General features: G+C 44.0%; 2 protein-coding genes across 4 annotated transcripts in view; one reads left to right on the top strand and one right to left on the bottom strand.

Annotated features, from left to right (window-relative positions):
- LOC110489774 (microtubule-actin cross-linking factor 1, isoforms 1/2/3/5-like) overlaps positions 1-24,913 on the top strand; it is a 39,246-nt gene that overhangs the window by 3,051 nt on the left and 11,282 nt on the right. The window contains exons 2-21 of one of the 3 annotated variants that reach the window (XM_036948420.1): positions 1,988-2,769; positions 3,035-3,091; positions 3,275-3,445; positions 7,685-7,851; positions 8,023-8,182; positions 9,649-9,733; positions 10,190-10,434; positions 10,664-10,783; positions 11,040-11,147; positions 11,263-11,481; positions 12,029-12,232; positions 12,506-12,731; positions 13,105-13,331; positions 13,562-13,684; positions 13,783-13,884; positions 15,986-16,087; positions 16,291-16,455; positions 16,703-16,858; positions 17,057-17,254; positions 17,559-17,687. In XM_036948420.1, coding sequence (XP_036804315.1) covers positions 2,068-2,769; positions 3,035-3,091; positions 3,275-3,445; positions 7,685-7,851; positions 8,023-8,182; positions 9,649-9,733; positions 10,190-10,434; positions 10,664-10,783; positions 11,040-11,147; positions 11,263-11,481; positions 12,029-12,232; positions 12,506-12,731; positions 13,105-13,331; positions 13,562-13,684; positions 13,783-13,884; positions 15,986-16,087; positions 16,291-16,455; positions 16,703-16,858; positions 17,057-17,254; positions 17,559-17,687 — 3,666 coding nt within the window. In that variant the 5' untranslated portion in view covers positions 1,988-2,067. Of the gene's footprint in view, positions 1-1,987; positions 2,770-3,034; positions 3,092-3,274; positions 3,446-7,684; positions 7,852-8,022; positions 8,183-9,648; positions 9,734-10,189; positions 10,435-10,663; positions 10,784-11,039; positions 11,148-11,262; positions 11,482-12,028; positions 12,233-12,505; positions 12,738-13,104; positions 13,332-13,561; positions 13,685-13,782; positions 13,885-15,985; positions 16,088-16,290; positions 16,456-16,702; positions 16,859-17,056; positions 17,255-17,558; positions 17,688-24,913 lie in introns of all 3 variants that reach the window. The other 2 variants (XM_036948417.1, XM_036948423.1) reach the window with 2 other exon arrangements.
- On the bottom strand, positions 18,944-22,910 carry LOC110489783 (nuclear factor 7, brain). The gene is made up of 6 exons (XM_021562694.2): positions 22,433-22,910; positions 21,298-21,393; positions 20,979-21,209; positions 20,854-20,876; positions 20,641-20,768; positions 18,944-20,533 (listed from the first exon to the last, which is right to left on the bottom strand). The coding sequence occupies exons 1-6, from the start codon at positions 22,826-22,828 to the stop codon at positions 20,004-20,006; spliced, it is 1,404 nt and encodes a 467-aa protein (XP_021418369.2). The 5' UTR covers positions 22,829-22,910; the 3' UTR covers positions 18,944-20,003.

Raw genomic sequence — 24,913 nt, 5'->3', positions numbered from 1 at the left:
CATGGCACACCCTTTGCCTTGGTTTGTTAACCTCCTGAACATGGACACAGCCGCCTGGCCGCAGATACTCTCTGGTTCTCCTCTGGGGAATATGAGGCTGTGATTAAGGCTAACAGGGTAATCATTGATCTTGAGCTGGGGCTTTGTCTGTGAGCCACTCTCCTCTCTGATTCCCCCTGGGTTCCATGCAATGGCCTACATCATCTGGGCTGCAGACATGTGCATAATACGACTCTAATTACTAAAATGCACATGGAGAGGTCTAATCAAAAATTTTCATTTCAGCGACAGCCTTATTATATAATAGAAGACAGGCACATCCTGGTATTTCATGTGGACCATGGCTGTGAAACAGAATGAACTGAATAGAATTATGAATAGAATAGAATTACAGTATGACATGAAATTGCTGACAGAGACACAATGAGGTTGTGTCCTACTACAAGCCGAACAAGCTGTTTTCTCTCCAGGAAAGAGAACAGCCGAATCTAGTCATTCAGCTAATTGTTTCGAGCTCCTAACCTGTCAATACTGAATATTCATTGTAAGCAAAAAACAAAGAGCGGATACAGCCAGCAAGACGGCACTGTAAAATCTGGCGTCTTCTGGTCCAGCGAGCCAGAAAACCCTCTTGGCAGGTTTTTTGGAGCGAACTTCCCCAATTTATCTGACCTGACCATCTGAGACCAGTTGCGACCAGCCGTGACCTGGAATGACCTGTTGTCGATCCACAGGCACTAATCCACTCTGACCTCAGAGGAAGCAGTAACAGCAGAGTATAGCAGAGCCCCTCCCTGGTTGCCCCGATGGGTCCACCTCAGCCCCTATAGGCCAGGATAATTACACTCTTCTTTGAACCCTCTGTCATTACAATGACCATACTGTGGAGAAGTAACAGACAGTCTGAAACCGTCCCTAGTCATGGATAAAAATTCATGGCAGTTATGTTGGAATTAGTCAATGAACTCTTGGAAAAGGATGCATTGTAAGCCATGTAAAGAGGTTAAATACATGTTGGCTTACAGTCCAAATTGTTGGGATGATATGATTTGTTAGTGATCAGCCACAGCAGCCATCATGCTCCTATTATCATTCAGAATACTGTACAGTACAACCTGTTTACAATGCTTCTTGAGCCCAGTGTCTCTGCAGTTATGTCAGGTCATCACAAGCAGATCGGAAAGCGGAACGGTGTCCTGTGTCATCATAGACATCTTTTATCTGTGATTCCCCGACTACGCATCACTGCCCTCAACCGTCACGCCCCCCCCCCCCCCCCCCTCCTCCTCCCCCAGCACAGCCACCCCTACTTCCTCCACCCCCTCCTCAGCACACACAAAAAAAGAGGGGCCGTTTTTATGCATGTCATATTTGATTATGGGCTAAATAGTGTCCCCAGGGCCGGGCTGGGCTCGGAGAGGGCTAGAGCTGGCAGGGGAGAACTGTTCCTGCCTGCCAGAGCTCAACAGTGGATTTCCTAACAGTGGGTATCCTTCAACATTCTGCTTTCAGTGGACAGGCCTGTCACACACATTTCAATAGCCAGAACGTTGCAGGCCATCCAAGACCAAGAGAGCCCATATCAGTGCATGTGGTCCAAGGATGACAAAGAACCAGCCTTGTCTGCACAGTAAGCCAGCCAGGAGTCCCTGGCTCTGCTGTGCTTCAGTTGATTTTACTGTACTACTCCCTCTCTCTCAACAAATGGGCTGTGGCGGCGTGTGGATATAGATGGAGTGAATAGGTAGTTAACCTCTCATGGATATGTTTCTGCAGTTGTAGTGGTTTTCACCATGTTTAAGTTAGTGATTACTTTCACAAGTAATTGCACATTGCAAATAATATGATATTTAGCATTATTCAAAGTTGGTCCAATAACATCAGAGATCAACAAAACATTTCACATAAATCAAACTGTTTTGGGGGGGTCAAAGAGGAATGATTTTACAGTTGGATGCTCACCCCAAGCCCCCTTGTCTCACTCTAGGCATCTGAAGGATCTCCTGCATGCATGGCAGAGGGGCACACTCTCGCCTATTACCTCACTATCCGCTGGGCTGAAGGATTATGGGTAATCTGATCAGCCGGCCCAGCTGCCTGGGCCAGAAGTCCAAGCAGGTGAGGTCCGACGAGGACTTCCTGAAGGAGTGCTACCAGCGGCGCCGCGAATGGCAAGCTCCGCCCCTGACACACCATGGGGAGGCCAGGCGGGAGGAGGTGGTCAGAGAGTGGGAGGAGGAGGAGGAGGAGGAGAGGGTGACAGACAGGACAAAGGAGGATGAGGTGGAGGATGAGGTGTCTCACAGCAACACCCCTCCCTCGGACAAACCCCTCAGGACCAACCCCTCCCCCACCCCCACGGTCACCACCATCAGTACTCTGGACAATGCCTGGCAAGGCACCCCCTCCCCTATCAAGACATCCAGGAACAGCACCCTGACCAGGAAGGCCGTGGTCCAAGAGATCCCCTATGGGAGATCCCCTCTAGCCCAGCCTGGCTCAGTCCCAGGCTCAGCGGAGAGGAGGGCCAGCTTCCAGAGGAGGGACTCCAGAGAAGGAAGTCTCCAGAGGAGAGACTCTAGAGAGGGCAGCCCCTGGTCCTGGAAGACCTTGGCCTCCCATGAGGTCACGGAGGTGACGGAAGTGACAGAGACAGTTGTGACAGAAATTGTGGAGGTGACGGAGTACCCTTCTGGAGAGAAGGGCGGAGATCCCATAGTCACCAGGACTGTTAGGGTTCTGACTGGAGCAGCTGAGGAACTCGCTGAGGTCAATATAACTTCAACAGCAAACAGCCTCTCTAAAGTGTCTTATTATTCAGTACAGTAGACTAGGATTTGGCTCCTCCCCCCCCCCCTTTCCATTCCATTCTTTCATTGAACGTCTGAAATTCAACTTATCATCTTTACCACTCTGCAATCTCCTTAACATCTCTTCAGCAGCATGTGCTACAGAATGTGTTATGTTTTTGATCTGTGCTATTTTTCAGAAAAGTAGTTTGTTCAGTGTGTTGATTTTTATATTTCTATCCCAGCTGCATAGCGACGGACATTCTAGTTCAGACCAAGATTCCAGCTTGGACCGTTGGAGGGTAAGATATCCAGTGCATTGCTCTGTTTTTTATGGAATTGACTATTTAGCATTATCTCAATCGCCTCTGCACAGTATGAAGGTAACACTGATATTACTGCATGGTTCCATGATGTCCGTGGTTTCATATTGTATAGTTACTATAAACAGTGTTAATACCGTGTCATGCTCTCTTTTCCCCCAGGGAATGAGATCTGCCTTGAGTCTGAGAGATGATTTTGCAGATTCTGAAACGTTCCATCAATCCCTGGAAGCACTGTTGACCTGGGTCTGTGAGATAGAGGAGCTGACAGCCAATCAGAAGCCTCCATCTTCAGAGGTCAAAGTGGTGAAAGCACAGCTACAAGAGCAGAAGGTACAGAACCAGTCAAAAGTTTGGACACACCTACTTTTCTTTATTTTTACTATTTTCTCCATTGTATAATAATAGTGAAGACATCAACACCATGAAATAACACATGGAATCATGTACAGTAGTTACCAAAAAAGTGTTAAACAAATCAAAACATATTTTGTATTTGAGATTCTTCCAAGGAGCCACCCTTGCCTTGATGACAGCTTTGCACACTCTTGGCATTCTCTCAACCAGCTTCATGAGGTAGACCTGGAATGCATTTCAATTAACATGTGTGCCTTGTTAAAAGTTAATTTGTGGAATTTCTTTCCTTAATGCGTTGAGCCAATCAGTCTCTGGGTTGGTATACAGAAGACAGCCCTTTTTAGTAAAAGACCAAATCCATATTATGGCAAGAACATCTCAAATAAGCAAAGATAGATGACAGTCCATCATTACTTTAAGACATGAAGGTCCGTCAATCCGGAAAATTTCAAGAACTTTGATAGTTTCTTCAAGTGCAGTCGCAAAAACTATCAAGCACTATGATGATGCTGGCTCTCATGAGCACCGCCACAGGAAAGGAACACCCAGAGTTACCTTTGCTGCAGAGGATAAGTTCATTAGAGTTAACTGCAACTCAGATTGCAACCCAAATGAATACTTCACAGAATTAAAATAACAGACACATGTCAAAATCAACTGTTCAGAGTAGACTGCGTGAATCAGACCTTCATGGTCAAATTGGTGAAAAGAAACCATTACTAAAGGACACCAATAATTAGAAGAGACTTGCTTGGGCCAAGAAAAATGAGCAATGGACATTAGACATTTGGAAATCTGTCCTTTGGTCTGATGAGTCCAAATTAGAGATTTTTGGTTCCAACCGCTGTGTCTTTGTGAGACGCATAGTAGGTGAACGGATGATCTCCACATGTGTGGTTCCCACCGTGAAGCATGGAGGAGGAGGTGTGATGGTGTGGGGGTGCTTTGCTGGTGACACAGTCTGTGATTTATTTAGAATTCAAGGCACACTTTACCAACATGGCTACCACAGCATTCTGCAGCGATAAGCCATCAAATCAAATCAAATCAATTTATATAGCCCTTCGTACATCAGCTGATATCTCAAAGTGCTGTACAGAAACCCAGCCTAAAACCCCAAACAGCAAGCAATGCAGGTGTAGAAGCACGGTGGCTAGGAAAAACTCCCTAGAAAGGCCAAAACCTAGGAAGAAACCTAGAGAGGAACCAGGCTATGTGGGGTTGCCAGTCCTCTTCTGGCTGTGCCGGGTGGAGATTATAACAGAACATGGCCAAGATGTTCAAATGTTCATAAATGACTAGCATGGTCGAATAATAATAAGGCAGAACAGTTGAAACTGGAGCAGCAGCACAGTCAGATGGACTGGGGACAGCAAGGAGTCATCATGTCAGGTAGTCCTGGGGCATGGTCCTAGGGCTCAGGTCCTCCGAGAGAGAGAGAGAAAGAAAGAGAGAAGGAGAGAATTAGAGAACGCACACTTAGATTCACACAGGACACCGATTAGGACAGGAGAAGTACTCCAGATATAACAAACTGACCCTAGCCCCCCGACACATAAACTACTGCAGCATAAATACTGGAGGCTGAGACAGGAGGAGTCAGGAGACACGGTGGCCCCATCCGAGGACACCCCCGGACAGGGCCAAACAGGAAGGATATAACCCCACCCACTTTGCAAAAGCACAGCCCCCACACCACTAGAGGGATGTCTTCAACCACCAACTTACCATCCTGAGACAAGGCTGAGTATAGCCCACAAAGACCTCCGCCACGGCACAACCCAGGGGGGGGGGCGCCAACCCAGACAGGATGACCACATCAGTGAATCAACCCACTCAGGTGACGCACCCCCTCCAGGGACGGCATGAGAGAGCCCCAGTAAGCCAGTGACTCAGACCCTGTAATAGGGTTAGAGGCAGAGAATCCCAGTGGAAAGTGGGGAACCGGCCAGGCAGAGACAGCAAGGGCAGTTCGTTGCTCCAGAGCCTTTCCGTTCACCTTCCCACTCCTGGGCCAGACTACACTCAATCATATGACCCACTGAAGAGATAAGTCTTTATTAGGTTGAGACCGAGTTTGCGTCTCTGACATGGGTAGGCAGACCGTTCCATAAAAATGGAGCTCTATAGGAGAAAGCCCTGCCTCCAGCTGTTTGCTTAGAAATTCTAGGGACAATTAGGAGGCCTGCGTCTTGTGACCGTAGCGTATGTGTAGGTATGTACGGCAGGACCAAATCAGAGGGATAGGTAGGAGCAAGCCCATGCAATGCTTTGTAGGTTAGCAGTAAAACCTTGAAATCAGCCCTTGCTTTGACAGGAAGCCAGTGTAGAGAGGCTAGCACTGGAGTAATATGATACATTTTTTGGTTCTAGTCAGGATTCTAGCAGCCGTATTTAGCACTAACTGAAGTTTATTTAGTGCTTTATCCGGGTAGCCGGAAAGTAGAGCATTGCAGTAGTCTAACCTAGAAGTGACAAAAGCATGGATTAATTTTTCTGCATCATTTTTGGACAGAAAGTTTCTGATTTTTGCAATGTTACGTAGATGGAAAAAAGTTGTCCTTGAAATGGTCTTGATATGTTCTTCAAAAGAGAGATCAGGGTCCAGAGTAACGCCGAGGTCCTTCACAGTTTTATTTGAGATGACTGTACAACCATTAAGATTAATTGTCAGATTCAACAGAAGATCTCTTTGTTTCTTGGGACCTAGAACAAGCATCCATCCACTTCCTTATGTCTGAAACACATGCTTCTAGCAAGGGCAATTATGGGGCTTCACCATGTTTCATTGAAATGTACAGCGGTGTGTCATCCGCATAGCAGTGAAAGTTAACATTATGTTTTCGAATAACATCCCCAAGAGGTAAAATATATAGTGAAAACAATAGTGGTCCTAAAACGGAACCTTGAGGAACACCGAAATTTACAGTTGATTTGTCAGAGGACAAACCATTCACAGAGACAAACTGATATCTTTCCGACAGATAAGATCCCATCTGGTTTGCGCTTAGTGGGACAATTTCAAAAGAACAATGACTCAACACACCTCCAGGCTGTGCAAGGGCTATTTGACCAAGGAGAGTGACGGAGTGCTGCATCAGATGACCTGGCCTCCACAATCACCCGACCTCAACCCAATTGAGATGGTTTGGGATGAGCTGGACCACAGAGTGAAGGAAAAGCACCCAACAAGTTCTCAGCATTTGTGGGAACTCCTTCAAGACTGTTGGGAAAGCATTCCTCATGAAGCTGGTTGAGAGAATACCAAGAGTGTGCAAAGCTGTCATCAAGGCAAAGGGTGGCTACTATGAAAAATCCAAATTACATTTTGGTTTGTTTAACACTTTTTTGTTTACTACATGATTCCATATGTGTTATTTCATAGTTTTTATTCTACAATGTAGAAAATTGTAAAAATAAAGAAAAACCCTTGAATGAGTAAATGTGTATCAACTTTTGACTGGTACAGCAATTTACAACACGGTACACAAAATGTCTAAACTTACACAAAGCACACACGGCTAAGTAACTATAATGTTTGATCAATTGCAAGAGGATACTTTATCTATGGAAAATTACACTGAGATTATGGAAATAGTAAAATGCTCCCTTTATTGTATGAAATCCCCTGAATTCAGGGCTGAATAGTGAAGGTTCACTCAAACAATTCCTGGGGTTCATTTTTTTCCCAGCAATTTACCTTTCAATGTGAACCAGCTCCCATTGTGAGTACAGTGGGTGAGGTGAAACCTGCCTGGCTCCTCACAATGCAAGTATAACACTTGAGATGGGGCTTTCACTGCACTCACACAAAGGAAGGAGAGACAAGAATAAGGCACATGTACCCAAATGTAAATTCTCAGGACTAGCAAGTAGCAATGACTCTCTGAAGCTAAGACCCGAGTCGTCTGAGCTGTAGTTGTCCTAACTCCTAATACATCTATTTGAGGTATTCTCTGGCTTTACACTTCACTTCTCAATAGTTGTAGCCTATTTTCAAGCATTTGTAAGATTACACTGGATGTTCCAAAGTAGCTCTTCCCCAATTTATCACAGGTTTGGACTTTTTATCATTGTGAAAATATCCACGAGTTTCACCATCAGAAAGACAATGAGTAAGACTGGCATTTTCCCTGGTCAGGTACTGTGGTCAGGTAAAACTCCTGGTCATAACAACAATAAGGCAATGGCTGAGTATCCATTATCATCTCACAGCTCCTGCAGCGCCTCCTGGAGGACCGGAGGCATAGTATGGAGACCATGATGCTGGAGGGCCCTCATATGGCCGAGGCCTTCCCAGGCAAGGAGGGGGAGCAGGTCAGGGTCCAGCTTTCCACGCTCAGACACAAATGGGAGGCCTTACTGGTAGATGCAGTGAACAGGTCAGCTCATTGAACTGTGGTGCTGTTCCTTCATGTTATGCTATGCTATGGTATGCTATGTCATGTTGTGTTGTGTTTTGCTTTGCAATGCTATGCTATGCTATGCTATCATGTTGTTGGCAGCGTGGGCTGAGCTGTAATGTAATGGGTGTTGTGTATTGGGGTTGACAGGCGGGGCAGTCTGGAGCTCATCCTGCCCAGGGCCAAGCTCTTCCAGGAGAGGGTGGACAGCCTGCAGCAATGGCTCATCTCTGTGGAGCAGGACCTGGCCGAGCTACGCAATGCTGAGAGGGAAATGCTACACCTCCCCGAGGGTACGGAGAAAGCCAGGGTAGGATATCATTTATGTATACGTTTCTTCTGTATGCAAGCCTACCGTGCCTTGCAAAAGTATTCAACCCCCCTTGGCGTTTTTCCTATTTTGTTGCATTACAACCTGTAATTTAAATACATTTTTATTTGGATTTCATGTAATAGACATACACAACATAGTCCAAATTGGTGAAGTGAAATGAAAAAAATTACTTATTTCAAAAAACAGAAAAGTGGTGCGTGCATATGTATTCACCCCCTTTGCTATGAAGCCCCTAAATAAGATCTGGTGCAACCAATTAGCGTCAGAGGTCACATAATTAGTTAAATTAAGTCCACATGTGTCCAGTCTGAGTGTCACATGATCTGTCACATGATCTCAGTATATATACCTGTACACCTGTTCTGAAAGGCCCCAGAGTCTGCAACACCACTAAGCAAGGGGCACCACCAAGAAAGTGGCACCATGAAGACCAAGGAGCTCTCCAAACAGGTCAGGACAAAGTTGTGGAGAAGTACAGATCAGGGTTGGGTTATAAACTCATGGACCAGGCAAGGAGGGCATTCATCAGAGAGGCAACAAAGAGACCAAAAATTACCCTGAAGGAGCTGCAAAGCTTCACAGCGGAATTTGGAGTATCTGTCCAAAGGACCACTTTAAGCCGTACACTCCACAGAGCTGGTCTTTACGGAAGAGTGGCCATTGCTTGAAGAAAGAAATTAGCAAACAGGTTTGTTGTTAGCCAAAAGGCATGTGGGAAACTCCCCAAACATATGGAAGAAGGTACTCTGATCAGATAAGACTAAAATTTAGCTTTTTGCCCATAAAGGAAAACGCTATGTCTGGCACAAACCCAACATCTCTCATCACCCCGAGAACACCATCCCCACAGTGAAGCATGGTGGTGGTAACATCATGCTGTGGGATGTTTTTCATTGGCAGGGACTGGGAAACTGGTCAGAATTGAAAGAAAGATGGATGTCGCCAAATACAGGGAAATTATTGAGGCAAACCTGTTTCAGTCTACCAGAGATTTGAGACTGGGATGGAGGTTCACCTTCAAGAAGGACAATGACCCTAAGCATACTGCTAAAGCAACACTCGAGTGGTTTAAAGGGAAACATTTAAATGTCTTGGAATGACCTAGTCAAAGCCCAGACCTCAATCCAATTGAGAATCTGTGGCTCTACAAAGTATTGAGTTTGGGGGGGGGGGGTGAATAGTTATGCACGCTCAAGTTATTTATTGTTTGTTTTACAATAAAACACATTTTGCATCTTCAAATTGGTAGGCATGTTGTGTAAATCAAATTACACAAACCCCCAAAAATCTGTTAAATTCCAGGTTGTAAGGCAACAAAATAGGAAAAATGCCAAGGGGGTGAATACTTTCGCAAGGCACTGTATACCCTGCCATATACTGCATGTTTATGTACCAGTGGAGGCTGGTGGGCGGAGAAATCATATTTTTGTAATACCCCTCAGGCTGTGGTGGAAGAGATCAAGGCGAAAAACACTGACTTGGTGAAAATTCAACAGAGCGGTCATGATCTCAAGGACATGATTTCAGGTAACATAAATGATGGTGCAAAATCAACGTGTTTGTATATGTTTACCCTTAGCAATAAACAAAATCCATCAACAGATGACTTACATAGAGAAACAACATGAGTTGCGACATGTCACAGGTGGCTGTTGAGGGATAGAACGACACATAATAATGGCCGGAGCGGAGCAAATGGAATGGCATCAAACACATGGAAACCATGTGGTTGATGTATTTGATACCATTCCACTTATTCCACTCCAGTCATTACCGCGAGCCCGTCGTCCCCAATTAAGGTGCCACAACCTCCTGTGCTACATACTAATAGTAAAAACATGCTATAAGCAACAACGTGCTAAGGGTACTAACATGCTAAGAGTATGAACATGCTACGAGCACCAAAATGATAAGATGATCCACATGCTAAGACTAGCAACATGCTAATCCTACACGTCTTTGTGTTTGGTGTGGTCCCCACAGAGGAGGAAGCCCAGCAGGTGCAGGAGCGTGTGGACAGCCTGAGGATACGCTGCTCGGTGTTGAGCCTGACTAGTGGTGACGTGCTGCAGAGACTGGAGCAGGCCTTGGAGGCATCCAGCCGCTGCACCTCCAGCCAGGAAGACCTCCACTTGTGGCTGGGCCGCATCGAGAGAGAACTGCTGGGGCCTGCTGGGGGGCAGACTGGGGGTGGAGACACGGTGCTCTGTGCTGCAGAGAGACAGAGGGTAAGAGGCGGGGCTTAGCAATGTTGCCCGTGTGCATAACTGATATGAGGTTGATGGACTGCTTACACCCGGGTCATGACTACTCATTGGGTCCCGTGCATTTAGGCAATATTGACAGTCTTCTGATAAGGAGGAAGTAGTAGGAACTCGGCACACACTTCAACTAGACAGCAATGTGTACTTTTATTAACCTTTTATTAACCTGTCTGTATGTGTATGTTATTGTCAGTTGGAGCAGGCTGTGGTGAAGGAGGTGGCCTGGTTCAGAGACACTGCCCTGAGCCTGGAGCAACTCAAAGCTATTACTCTGGAGCCTGAGCATATCTCTGCCCAACTCTATGAACAGAAGGTGAAGAAACCCATTGCAACTGCATTTTAAAAGCTACTTTGTCCCTTAGGGCCATGCCTATACAAGCCTGTTCATCCACCTCTACATATGCTTTGTTTTGTTCTACAACCACCTATGTAGATTTGTATAGAGGTCTGATGTGTGATGTTTGAACATGTGTCTTGGTTTGCAAATGCTTGTGTGTTTGCACAGCATTTTACATTGCCTTAATTTTAGATTGTAAAATATGCCATGCTTTTGTGTTGTGTACATGGAGATCCTTGCGGTGGAGATTCTGCAACACAAGTTCAACATTGAGAAGATGGTGAAGATCGCTGAAATCTTGCAGACATACGGTGATGAAGGGGAAATAGGGGACCTGCAGGTACATACTGTACCATCTTACCCATGATAACATCTGACTATAAAACGTTCAAACAAACGAGACAAGCTAATAGCAGACGGGTCACGTTAAAGCTGTTGTCATCCGATCTCCCCAGATCCCGTTGGATGCCTTACAGGAACAATGCAACACCACGTCAGCCACCAACTCCCATGTGGTCCTGCAGCTGGAGCATGCCCAGTCCCTCTTGGTCCAGTTCACTGAGGGCCTTGCTGAGGTGTCACCGTGGCTACAGGAAACCCAAGCGCTCATTGGCCAGCTCTCCCTGAGCACCATTAGCTACAAGGCGTTCCGAGAACAACAGGACCTCTTACAGGTAGCAGAGACCTGCCTTTGAGTGGAGTGCCAATTCTTTAAAACGTTTTTTTCCCCCCCGTTCAACAATGATGCCCTTTTAGATTTCATAGCTCCCCCTCCGTTTTCTGCTCAAATGTGCTGTTCTACTGTTCTTCCCTTGTAGATTATTCAGCTCCGTTCATTAGAGTACTTTAATCTACTTGAAAGGAAACCATTGAACATTCCCACAGGTATATAAAAGACATCTCTATTCTCCTAGGTAGTTAATGGAAAGGGAGACAAGGTGACCCGTGTTACCTTTCCTCTTCAACAGTTCTCAGGGATAGAAATGAGACCCCTCGCTTTTCAAACATAGCCATTTACGTGCACTCAACAATTCCTTTACCATGCCCAAAAAATCATCTGGGTCGTAAACATTAGGTACCAAATGGAAGAAAATGTGGAGGAACTACCTGAACTTGTCCAATAAAAACTGTCCTTTTTACTACTGTGTGCCCTAATGACTACAACCCAGATCTATGTGTCTAAGGATCTATTTCTATAACCCCTAACCGTTTCTCACCTAGGGCCTAAGGGAGTCCATAGCAGAGCATAGACCTCTGATAGCACGGCTGTGCTCGCTGGGGAAACGTCTGTCAGAGCTTAGTCCCGCCCAGGGGAAGGAGTTATGTCATAGCGCCACAGAGCTTAAGGAGCAGCACAGGGCCATCAGGGACAGGGTCAGAGAGGCTGCCAATCTACTGGAAGAGTCCCTGCCCAGATACACACAGGTATGCACACACTGCTGCAAGAACGCATGCATGAAGACACACATATATCACAGACACACACACCCAAAGCGCACTCAAGCACGCACCCACACACACACACATAAAGACACAAACATGAAGACATACACATGGTGAATGTACTGTATACTTACTGTAAATACAGTACATATAGCAGTCTCGCCAGACTCTGCATACCTTGAGAATAGACTATACACATGTAAACATTTGACCGTCACATACACACAGTGACATAATGGTGTCTTGTCTCTGTAGTTGAATGAGAGGATGACGCTGATTAGAGAGAGTCTGGATGGTCTGCTTGGTCACATGCAGTCCCCAGCCTCTCTGCAGGGTCAGACCCCACGCATCCAGGAGCAGCTACAGGACAACAAGCACACTCTGGCTGAGCTCTCCAAGCTGGAACTGGGCCTAGGGAGTATAGGGACCCAGGCTGACGAGCTTCTGGCCAACACACAGGCAGCTGGGGACGCCTCCATCGGTACAGGTACACTCGCCACAAAGTGCCCTAAATGTTGGTTCTTTGCATTCAATTGTCGGGAGTATAAAGGGTGTGTAACTTTCTTTCATGCGAGTTGTTTAAATCAATTTGGAGCTTTTCTGTTTAGCAACACACATCTGGAGAGGGGGAATCTTGGATTTATCTTGAAACAACTTTGGACAGAGATGCTGCCTAGGTTACCTAGAATGGGTTAAAAAAAAAATTGGAGTGTGTAGAGAAAGTAATTTGAGAGAAAATGCAGATGTCACTGTGACTTGCAATGATTGTGATATGTGGTTAACATGTGTATGAGTGTCTGCTAAATTACTAAAATGCAATGTATTTTAATGACTGTATTCTGTCTTCTCCCTAGCAATCCAGGAGCGGGTGTCCAGCCTGACTCAGCTGTGGGAGGAGGCTCAGAGGCAGGCTCAGGAAAGAGATGGCTGGCTGCTCAACCTGCTGGACCTGGCTCTCAAGTTCTGGAGCGATGTTAGTGATGTGACGGCCGGCCTGAACGATGCCCAACAGGCTGTCCTGGACCTGAACGCCAGCAGGACAGACTCAGAGACCATCCGCCAGAGCCTGGAGACTATGCAGGTAACTGTGGACAGTGGAGCTGTTGGTTTGATCTTAGCTGCTTTAAGATGAATGAAATAGTTCAGTACAATTTCCAGTGAATGTGTTTTTTTTCCATCCTCTGTCAGGTACTAAGATGATCCAAGACGATCTATTTCAATGAATGTACTTTACGTTGTCTGCTTCAATTTATCGCCCTTCTTACTGATTCCATTGTGAGGTCTCTCACCCCTGACAATATCGCCTTACAGACACTCAGAGAGGACATCGACAGTCTACAGGGGGACCTGGACACGCTTGGCATTCTGGGAATGGACCTGATGTCAGCATGTGGGGATACAGACAAACCTGATGTCACCAAGAGCTTAGATGAGGTGAGGAGTGAGAGGAGGTAACATTTGTTAATATTCATTCTCCATAAGACAATCATTTTCCAATGTGTTTCTAAACAACTACATCACTGACTCCATAGCTCTACTGCACATGGAACAACCTGAGTAAACTCTGGAGTGAGTGTCATAAAACACTGGAGGAATCTTTACAGATGGCTCTACATTACCAGGACACCATGCAGGTACGTGTGTACAGTATGTGTGCGTGTATGTGAGTGTGTCTGTGTGTGGGAGCCGGTCACTAATATACCCGTATTGTCACTTAGCTTTGCTTGGCTGCCGCTTCTCCTCTTAACTCCCCCAGTGCAGTGGCAACCAGCCAACAATAAACTCCACTAGTCTTTTATGTCCATTGCAATGGCAGAAACAAAACTCTAGCTCCCTGTAGTGTTGTTGGTGATGAGTGACTGACAGACTGTGCACTTCCCTGCCAGTGGGAAACAAATGGTGTTAACTGCGAGAGACACAGTCTATGCCCGAGGTCTGGGAAGCCAGCCTCAGTGTCGCCACTTGTACAAGTCAGCAGGATCGCATGTTTCATTGTTCAATATGGAAGTTATTTCACCTCTTCAAAAGTCGGAAGTTTACATACACTTAGGTTGGAGTCATTAAAACTTGTTTTTCAACCACTCCACACATTTCTTGTTAACAAACTATAGTTTTGGCAAGTCGGTTAGGACATCTACTTTGTGCATGACACAAGTAATTTTTCCAACAATTGTTTACAGACTGATTATTCACTGTATCGCAATTCCAGTGGGTCAGAGGTTTACATACACTAAGTTGACTGTGCCTTTAAACAGCTTGGAAAGTTCCAGAAAATTGTCTTGGCTTTAGAAGCTTCTGATAGGCTAATTGACATCATTTGAATCAGTTGGAGGTGTACCTGTGGATGTATTTCAAGGCCTACCTTCAAGGCCTACCTTTCAACAGTGCGTATTAGCTTGACATCATGGGAAAATCAAAAGAAATCAGCCAAGACCTCAGAAAAAATTGTAGACCTCCACAAGTCTGGTTCATCCTTGGGAGCAATTTCCAAACGCCTGAAGGTACCACATTCATCTGTACAAACAATAGTACGCAAGTATAAACACCATGGGACCACACAGCTGTCATACCGCTCAGGAAAGAGATGCGTTCTGTCTCCTAGAGATGAATGTACTTTGGTGCGAAAAGTGCAAATCAATCCCAAAACATCAGCAAAGGACCTTGTGCCTGTTTCCTCCAGCATCTTCACAAAACTATCTATATCCACAGTTAACGAGTCCGATATCGACATAACCTGAAAGGCCACCCAGCAAGAAAGAAGCCACTGCTCCAAAACTGGCATAAAAAAGCCTGACTACGGTTTGCGACTGCACATGGGAACAAAGATCATACTTTTTGGAGAAATGTCCTCTGGTCTGATGAAACAACAATATAACTGTTTGGCCATAATGACCATCGTTATGTTTGGAGGAAAAAGGGGGAGGCTTGCAAGCCGAAGAACACCATCCCAACCGTGAAGCACGGGGGTGGCAGCATCATGTTGAGGGTGCTTTGCTGCAGGAGGTACTGGTGCACTTCACAAAATAGATGGCATCATGAGGTAGGATAATTATATGGATATATTGAAGCAACATCGCAAGACATCAGTCAGGAAGTTAAAGCTTGGTCGCAAATGGGTCTTCCAAATGGACAATGACCCCAAGCATATTTCCAAAATTGTGGAAAAATGGCTTAAGGACAACAAAGTCAAGATATTTGAGTGGACATCACAAATCCCTGACCTCAATCCCATAGAAAATTTGTGGGCAGAACTGAAAAAGCTTGTGCGAGCAAGGAGGCCTACAAACCTGACTCAGTTACACCAGCTCTGTCAGGAGGAATGGGCCAAAATTCACCCAACTTATTGTGGGAAGCTTGTGGAAGGCTACCTGAAAAGTTTGACCCAAGTTAAACAATTTAAAGGCAATGCTACCAAATGCTAATTGAGTGTATGTACATTTCTGACCCACTGGGAATATGATGAAAGAAAGAAAAGCTGAAATAAATAATTCTCTACTATTATTCTGACATTTCACATTCATCAAATAAAGTGGTGATCCTAAAGGCATTTTTACTTGGATTAAAATTCAGGAATCGTGAAAAACTGAGTTTAAATGTATTTGCCTAAGGTGTATGTAAACTTCCAACTTCAACTGTAGCAACTATTCATGGTTTCTTGTGACACGAACTTGTGTGTATATGAAGGAATTATGTTTTTAAACATATACAAACAATACATTTCTTGTTTTTCCACAGGGGCTTTTCGAGTGGCTCAAGTCAGCAGAGCTGAGATCCACAGAGGAGTTCTTGGTAGGAACTGACCTGGAGTCAGTCAAAGAGCAGCTGTGTGATCTCAAGGTGAGTCTACTCTACACAAACAGAACCCACTGAAGAGCTCCCACTCTTTCCTAAATTCAAACCAAGAAAATATCACAGTAGCAATAAGCAAGACATTCCATAATTGTCACTTTAAGCCTTTGAGTCTTTTGCTGAATCTGACAGTTCTTTCTACATTGCCAGCTCTGTAAAGTGTATATGAAACATGTGCTGTTTCTCCTCAGGAGTTTAAACGGGAGCTATACCAGAAGAAGATCGAGATGGAGAGCCTGAACCACCGCTTTGTGTGCAGGCTGTCTCCAGGCTCTGAGCGTCCCGGATCTGTCTCTCCCCTGTGTGACTTCAGACAGCGCTGGGACAGCCTGGAGGCAGAGACTGTCAGCAGACAGGTTATACTCCACTCAATCACTCATCAATATGTGCAATTCAATTGGCTGGGACTGGTTTTCCCAGACACATATTAATCCTAGTACTGGATTAAGAAATGCCATTGAGGATGTTTTTTTAGTCTAGGATAGTGCTTAGCCTGTGTTCAGGAAACCGACAATTGTTCAGTATTTTTTTTTAATGGCTTGGGTTATGGTATTGAAGAGGTCGGACAATGCGTTAATGTGTTTTCACTACTTGTGGTTGCAGCATCAGCTGGAGTGTTCCCTGCTGGGTCTGGGTCAGTTCCAGAACACTCTGGATGAGCTGCACACCTGGCTTTCCCACACAGCCGACCTCCTCCAGGGCAGTCGGCCAATCAGCATCGACCTGCAGGCATGCGAGATAGAGCTGGCCAAACACAAGGTTTGTGACTTAAATTAATCAACACAATGTATTGGGATCAATGCCATTTTAAAGCTTCTGACACCTATGGGTATGTGTGTGTTTGAGGAAGGATGATACTATTGGATAATTTCTCTGAGCATAAGATGTTTGTATGCAAATATCATGTGTATTACAGTATTGTCATCAAGTGTGCTGCTATGTTCCTCTCCACTCTAGGTGCTGCGTAATGACGTCATGTCCCACGTGCGTACGGTGGAGTCTTTGAACCAGGCGGGACGGGGCCTATTGGAGGTGGGGACTGGGGACAGCCCTCACGGTCTGCACCCACAGCTGGAGCAGCTGAATGAACGCTGGGAGTTTGTCCGCTGTGAGACAGAGCGCAGACAGCTCGAGCTGGAGAACAACCTCAGTCAGGTGAGGAGAGATTGGGAATAGACCAAGTGGCAAGTTATTTTTCATGATCACTCCATCTCTTTGTCTTATTCACTATCACATATGCAAAGAGATGCCAAACTTATTAGAAATCTTAGGACAAACTACTTATTAGGTTTCTCCCAACATTGCAATATCACTAGTACTGAATGATTATCTGCTTTGTGTTGCCCTCTAGGGGTGAATCAGACTTAGTCAAATCTAAAATATTGCAATCATAATAGATTAGTAATTGATAATTAAATATGGTTTTCAGAGGTGTATTTATGATTTTGTTCTACCCTAGGTCCAAGATGTTACAATGGAGATCCAGGATCTTCTTCAGTGGTTGGAGAACACAGACCTGAGGCTGTCCTCCAGTAAGACAGTGTGGGGGATGCCTGACTTTGCCAGCGAGAGGCTCAATGCACATCTGGTAAGGCCAACCCAACACCAAATCAATAACTGACCTAGCCAGTGGCGATTTTAGCATGTACATCTTGGTGAGGCAACCCCCCCCTGCAGTTTTTTAATGCATGCTAGCAAAGCCACACAAACTACAAAACACAACTCTAAACAATACATTAAACAAGCACTATAACGGTGACAAACGGTGCCAACAAACTGTTAGGGCCTACATAAAGCTGTCCTAACAGCAGTCCCAACGCCTTACCACTGATATCAGCGGAGCCTTGTCTGGCAGCAAAGCAGTTAATTTAGCTTCATTTATTGCCTTTGAAAAAAACATAGCTGATATGGCTGACTTGCTTAAACAAATATGGTTTCAACTGACCATTGAGATGTACGAACTATGGCATGAGGGTACGACGAGCAGATAAGAGGCAATCTGTATTTTGATTAAGGCATTAATGAGAGAGCTAGAATGGACATAGTCAATCGGAATGTATTCAGACCCCTTCCCTTTTCCCACATTTTGTTTTTCCCACATTAACTTTTAAGCCTTATTCTAAAATGTATTAAATAAAACATTTTCCTCATAAACCTATACACAATACCACATAATGACAAAGTGAAAAGTTTTTAAAAACATTTTTGCACATTAATAAAAAGTTTAAAAAAACAGAAATACCTTAATATTCAGACCCTTTGCTATGAGACTTGAAATGAAGCTCAGGTGCATCCTGTTTCCATTGATCATCCTTGATATGTTTCTACAACTTGGAGTCCACCTCTGGCAAATTTAATTGATTGTACATGATTTGGAAAGGCACACACCTTTCTATATATGGTCCCACAGTTGACAGTGCATGTCAGAGCAAAAACCAAGCTATGAGGTCAAAGGAATTGTCCATAGAGCTCCGAGACAGGATTGTGTCGAGGCACAGATCTGGGGAAGGGTACCAAAACATTTCTGAAGCATTGAAGGTCCCCAAGGACACAGTAACCTTTGGAAGTTTGAAACCACCAAGACTCTTCCTAGAGCTGGCCGCCCTGCCAAAATGAGCAATCGGGGAAGAAGGGCCTTGGTCAGGGAGGTGACCCCATGAGTGAAAGAACATTGAGCCAATTACAGTGCAACGAGAGAACATTACCAACTCCTACGTTCCATATATTCTGCTGGCTGCCCCACCACCACAGAAAGTGCTGAGCTAGGCTGAAACACCTGCATTTTGAAGCTGCCTCACTCAAGAATGCAAAAAAAAAAAAAGAGAGACCATGTTTGTATGCAGCTTTACTGACTCAATGTATGACATTTTTAATTTACATTGTTTGCAAACTGATGACACATACTGTATTAATGCCAAAATAACATGCAAACAGGCAACAAAACAAAAAAAAAACTCAACTGCCCTGAATGATGGGTCGCCACTGGACCCATTTAGTAGCTGCCCACAAACGGTCCTGTGCCCTGATCAAAAACTGAAATCCAAGTTCAGAGATTCATAGTACTATAGGGTGAGAGCCCTTTACCCATCCACCTGGATCTCATTGAAACCTAATATGTATTGTCATTGTATGATTTTTTTTTTTCAAGGTTTTGTCTCAGCTCAGAGGAACCTACTCTGACTGTACGCACATTTTACAGTGTGGCATTGAGCAATAGGGATGTCTATATAGCTGGATATCCCCATCTAGTGGTTGATGTCTTTAACGACAGTACAGTCAAACTTTTTATGTGAATGTGTAAATGCAAGTGTTATTGAATGACTAGGAAGGTGCAATTGAAACGTACATATCATTTATTTTGATTACTGACATTACATTTTTTATATACTGTATCAACTGCTTAAAACACTTGTTCATTACTTCTGAGATGGCAGTGTCTTCTTCTTTCCTCTGGTCTAAAAACTATCCCAATGCCCCAGGGCAGTGATTACACTACCCTGTGTAGGGTGCCGTCTTTCGGATGGAACGTTAAACGGGTGTGCTGACTCTCTGAGGTCATTTAAAGATCCCATGGCACTTATCGTAAGAGTAGGGGTGGAAACCCCGGTGTCCTGGCTAAATTCCCAATCTGGCCCTCAAACCATCACGGTCAACTGATAATCCCCAGTTTACAATTGGCTCATTCATCCCCCTCCTCTCCCCTGTAACTATTCCCCAGGTCGTTGCTGTAAATGAGAATGTGTTCTCAGTCAACTTACCTGGTAAAATAACAAATAAATAAAAATAAAGGAAAGTCTTAATTACATGGAGTTTTAGTCAAACAATTTTCACAACCTTCCAGCTAATGTCAGTACATAAAGTCATTACATAATTGCATATGTTTGTCCTCACTTGACCCTGGCAATTAGCTAGTTTTCGCCTTTCCCGCTACAAAAAGGCGCAGTGGGCAAATCTTACTTCCACTATTAAAGTACGGGAACACCTTTTCAGTGAATTTGTCTTTGAAGGTGTAGAGTGTCGTGTTCTTGGTGATGTCGCAGAATGTCACCTCCCCTTTGTCACAGTCCAGTCGAACTCGGATCACTTGTGGGCTCTCATCTACTTTGATCTGAACATGCGATTTTATACATGCTTTGTATTTGCCACTGATGTGTTTGATGATCCACAATCCACTCTGAGGCTCCATTTTGACTTGCTTCTTGCGTGGAATGGACTCTTTGGCTACTCCTAAGATCCAGTTATCATTATCTCCAACCTCCACATCCCAGTAATGGATGCCTTTACTGTACCCTTCAGAACCCAACACTCCTACGTTAAGAAACCTTTCGGGATTGTCTGGGAGACTCTGCCTCTCGTCACAGTATGTCATAGTGGTGAGGTCATCAGAGAGTGTGAACTTAGTGGACATTGTGTTTGGATCCATGGTCACAGGAGCTATAGGGATGTGTGCAGAGATATTGTATATTAATATTGAACTATGTTGGTGGGAGACATACAGTAGAGAAACCAAATTTTTTTTGGGGGGGGGGAAATGCACTCACTGTAGTCAACAAACTCATGCATCTTCTCCCAGACTTTGAACTTGAGAGATCCCACATGTTTGGCCACGTCAATCAGTGCTCCTGACACTACCTGAGTATCTTCAGTATCTGGGAATGTGCAATTGGCTCTATGGTAAAAAAAATAATGGATGGCGTCAGTGGAATGGAAAGAATAATAATTTAGACACATTTAAAAAAAAAAAAGTGATTTACCTTTTAAGTATGGCCTTGTAGTTCTATGAAAAAAGAACGAGGACAAACGTCACTTAATATCAGGCGACTGTGAGAGAAACAGTTTCACAGCAATGGGATTTTTAACATTTTGACAGACCCCTTACCTGCAGGAATGTGATATTGTCAACTTCCATTTCCTTATCTAGTACTACAATCGTCTCTGAAAGGGTTGTGAGCTCTCTGGCCAATGTCTCAGCTTTTTCTTGCATCACTTCAGATTTCTGCCGTTCTTCCTCTCTCAGGGTAGCGATCCTGGCCGTCTCTTCCTCGTCTAGGAACTGGTGGAGTTTCTGAAACTCCCTGCTGATCTGCTCCTCTGCAAATTGGGCCTGGCCCTACAATAGAACATTCAACTCAACTTTGAACATTGCTCAAACACTCACTCAAATATTCATGTTACTTAAAATGCATTATAATAGCTACCTTTATGTGCTCCACCCAGCTTTGATGACACATCTTGGCTGTGTTCTTGTTTTCTAGTTTGTTCTTCAAAGTGGAAACGACTGCCTGGATTTCACTCTAGATTGGAAGTGATAATTGTCAAACATCTGCTTTTGTTACCAACGCTGTAAAAAATAATGTGTGTCGATTCAGCTTCAAAAACCAAGGCAACCAGATGCAATAACATTTTGTGTTTGCGCAACATTCGGGCGTATTAGCTCAACCAACAATCACAAATTTGCTTGAATTTTTTAGGTTGATTGAAAATACAATTCAACATGCCCAAATGTAACTAAAAATCGTATTGCAGCTGGTTGGTTGCCTTGGGTTTTTGTATTGAATAATCTGAAGCCCTCTAATCTCTTTTTTTTGTGCTAAATAAGAGTGGGATAAAAAAAATGGAAAGATTATGTCAGGGATTGAACCCTGCAGGATACAGTATATGTGCATGGAGCCGGGATGTTACCATGCACATATACGAAAAGACGCTGGTTCGAATACCCGAGCCGACGAAGTGAGAAAAATCTGTCGATGTGTCCTTGAGCGAGGGACTTTAATCCCTAGTTTGCTCCAGGAGCGCCGTACTACTATGGCTGATCCCGTAAAAACACACATTTCACTGCACCTATCCGGTGTATAATTTAAACTCAATAAAAATATAAAAGCAACATGCAACAATTACCGATTTTACTGAGTTACAGTTCATATAAATCAGTCAATTGAAATAAATTCATTAGGCCTACCCACTTGGGAGCCACGCCCAGCTAATCAGAAGGAGTTTTTCCCCCACAAGTGTTTTATTACAGACAGATATACTCCTCATAGGACAAGAGCAACTGAAATTGTGCTCTCAAAGACAGTAGATAGTGGTTTTCATCCTCATCAATGTCAAAAAAATAAAGTGCGTGTGTGCAGTGTCTTTTGCCATCGCCTTCCACAAGCAAACATGAACTTCTAATTTTACGCAACGAGCTTTTTCAAATTCAGCTACGTTTATTTTTTGAAGTCCACTCAATTTACACAATTATGCTTAGTAAGCAACTGGTTTTGTCACAGAGAGGTACATTGCCAGTTAAATGCAAGCAAAGTAAACAAAAAGTTTACAAAATGGTCTCACCTTCAAATCCGGCACAGCCTCCTCAACGGGATAACAGTCATGACCTTTATGTTTTTTTGACGTGTAGCAGACAACACAGATGAGCTGTTTATCGTCGAAACAGAAGATTTTAAGTTTCTCCCCATGCAGCTGGCAGTTGTTATCAGATCTGATGTTTTCACCCCCGTTCTGTAAGGAATCACACAGACTCTTTAAGGCGAGGCTTAAACTCTGCTCCTCAGATGAACACTCTTTTTTGCATACGGGACACAGCGGATTCTCCATTTCCTTCCAGTATTTCTGCAGACACTCCTCACAGAAGCTGTGGCTGCATTTGAGGACCACCGGGTTCCTGAAGATGTCACCGCAAACGGGACAAGAGAGGTGCTCCTCCAAGAGAGACAAACTGGCAGCCATTCTTTTTCACACACAGGGATCGTCTGTGCTATTCTTTCCTCATTGGTTGAAATGGACCTCACCCACAAGTTACCAAGAAACAAAACAGAAACTAAACTCTGCCTCGGTGCAGAAACTCAGGCTTGGACGTATGTACAGTATAGTACCTACCGACAATAATGTCAACCTTTTATTATTATAGCTATATGGTAAACAATTATCATAGGCAAAATATTGTACGAACTATGTTTTTTTGTCCATTATGTATTTCCGTTTGCGTTATATTTAGTTAAAAGCTTGGAATAAAGAAAATGGGCTACCTATAATTAAATTGTACATATATATAGCTTCTATGTGGTAAATGGTACGTGTGCATATAGATTGCGCATAGGCTTGTCTCACACATAAAACGTATCTTTGTGCCAGACTGGGTTCAAATGCCTTCTGTTTCTTTTTTTTTCCTGTATGTATTTATCTGTATATGTTATTTATGTATGTATGTATGTATGTATGTATGTATGTATGTATGTATGTATGTATGTATGTATGTATGTATGTATGTGTGTACATATACAGTGTGTATGCAGGTATTTATGTATGTATATATTTTTTTAAATGTTTGGATAACCTTATTTACTATTATGTATTGATTATTTTACCTTACATTATTCACTCTTTCTGCGATGCGTAATGCAGAGAACACCAGAAGAAGAAATATCATTGAATTGCCACAGTGAATTATTGTAATGTTTGTTTATATGTGCCAATTAATCCCATAAGGGATGAGTTGCCAAATGGCGATTTGACGCGAAAATCAAATGTTACTCATTAATTCATACTAGAGGGACACAAAACAACAAAAACAACCATTTTGTGAGGACTTTTACCTATGTGAGCACACCTCTTTACCACTGGATGTCAATAAGTACCCAGACATTGCAAAAAGCAATGGTTGTTAATGGTGAAGACATGGAAATTATGAAGGTATTGCTTAAAACGGTGTAAAAATAAAGGCACGGTCACCCCATGACACTGTTGTAATCCAGTATGTAACATTTTACCTTTAAAATCTGGTGGAAAAAGTCACAGTGAATCCCACTCAGGGTCAACCTGTCCCAAAGGTATGCTTTAATCTTTTTAGCAAGCAGTTCCAAGAGCTTCTACTAAATGTCATTGTCTGCCATCTCTCTTTCTTTAAGATGGAGTGGCAGGCAGGCAGGCAATGCGATGGACCCAGGCTTAGTGATTCATTATTTATCTCACACTGTCCAATGTTCTCCCTCCCAGGTAGCTAGGAGCCTTATTGGGGCTGAGGATGGCTGTCAATCCCCCTAGGGTCTAATGAGTTTAGGCAGTTTGACATAGTGTTCTCTCTTACTGTTATCCCTGGGACTAGTCTCAGTGACGGATGCCTTCTAGAGAGCATCAAGACCACTCCACCAGTCTCACACCACTCTCAGGGTGTAACGGAGCTGACAGTACAGAGTGCTAGTGTGTTGTGCACTTCCCCAGGGGTCCTGGGAACAGGAGAGGGTGCTAGAGCCCAGTGCCTGTCCCAGAATAATCTCTTCCTCTTGAGCTGACAGCACAGTGTCAGTGTGCTGGGCCTAGTGCTGTAATCAAGTTGCTAAAGTGGAGTACTACAACACTGGCACTCCCCAGAGGGTCCTGAGAGAGGACCGGGTGCTAGTGCTCAGTGCCAGTCCCAAAATGCCCTAATCATCTTTGTTAAATGTCACAATGCCACTGTGCTGTAGAGCTCCTTCCTGCTGCACAGACACTGGAGAGACAGAAGGTACAGTGCCTTGCGAAAGTATTCGGCCCCCTTGAACTTTGCGACCTTTTGCCACATTTCAGGCTTCAAACATAAAGATATAAAACTGTATTTTTTTGTGAAGAATCAACAACAAGTGGGACACAATCATGAAGTGGAACGACATTTATTAGATATTTCAAACTTTTTTAACAAATCAAAAACTGAAAAATTGGGCGTGCAAAATTATTCAGCCCCTTTACTTTCAGTGCAGCAAACTCTCTCCAGAAGTTCAGTGAGGATCTCTGAATGATCCAATGTTGACCTAAATGACTAATGAGGATAAATACAAT

This window comes from Oncorhynchus mykiss, chromosome 2 (assembly GCF_013265735.2).
Source record: "Oncorhynchus mykiss isolate Arlee chromosome 2, USDA_OmykA_1.1, whole genome shotgun sequence".
Taxonomy (NCBI): domain Eukaryota; kingdom Metazoa; phylum Chordata; class Actinopteri; order Salmoniformes; family Salmonidae; genus Oncorhynchus; species Oncorhynchus mykiss.
This window is presented reverse-complemented; position numbering and strand designations above follow the sequence as displayed.

What these genes read in the sequence shown, in the direction of transcription:
- LOC110489783 (XM_021562694.2), bottom strand. Translation starts at nt 22,828, where the DNA reads ATGGCTGCCAGTTTGTCTCTCTTGGAGGAGCACCTCTCTTGTCCCGTT. An exon ending in AGGCTGTGCCGGATTTGAAG is followed by an intron (nt 21,394 to 22,432) that starts GTGAGACCATTT and finishes CTTCCAATCTAG; the next exon opens with AGTGAAATCCAGGCAGTCGT. An exon ending in GCATGAGTTTGTTGACTACA is followed by an intron (nt 20,534 to 20,640) that starts GTGAGTGCATTT and finishes ACATCCCTATAG; the next exon opens with CTCCTGTGACCATGGATCCA.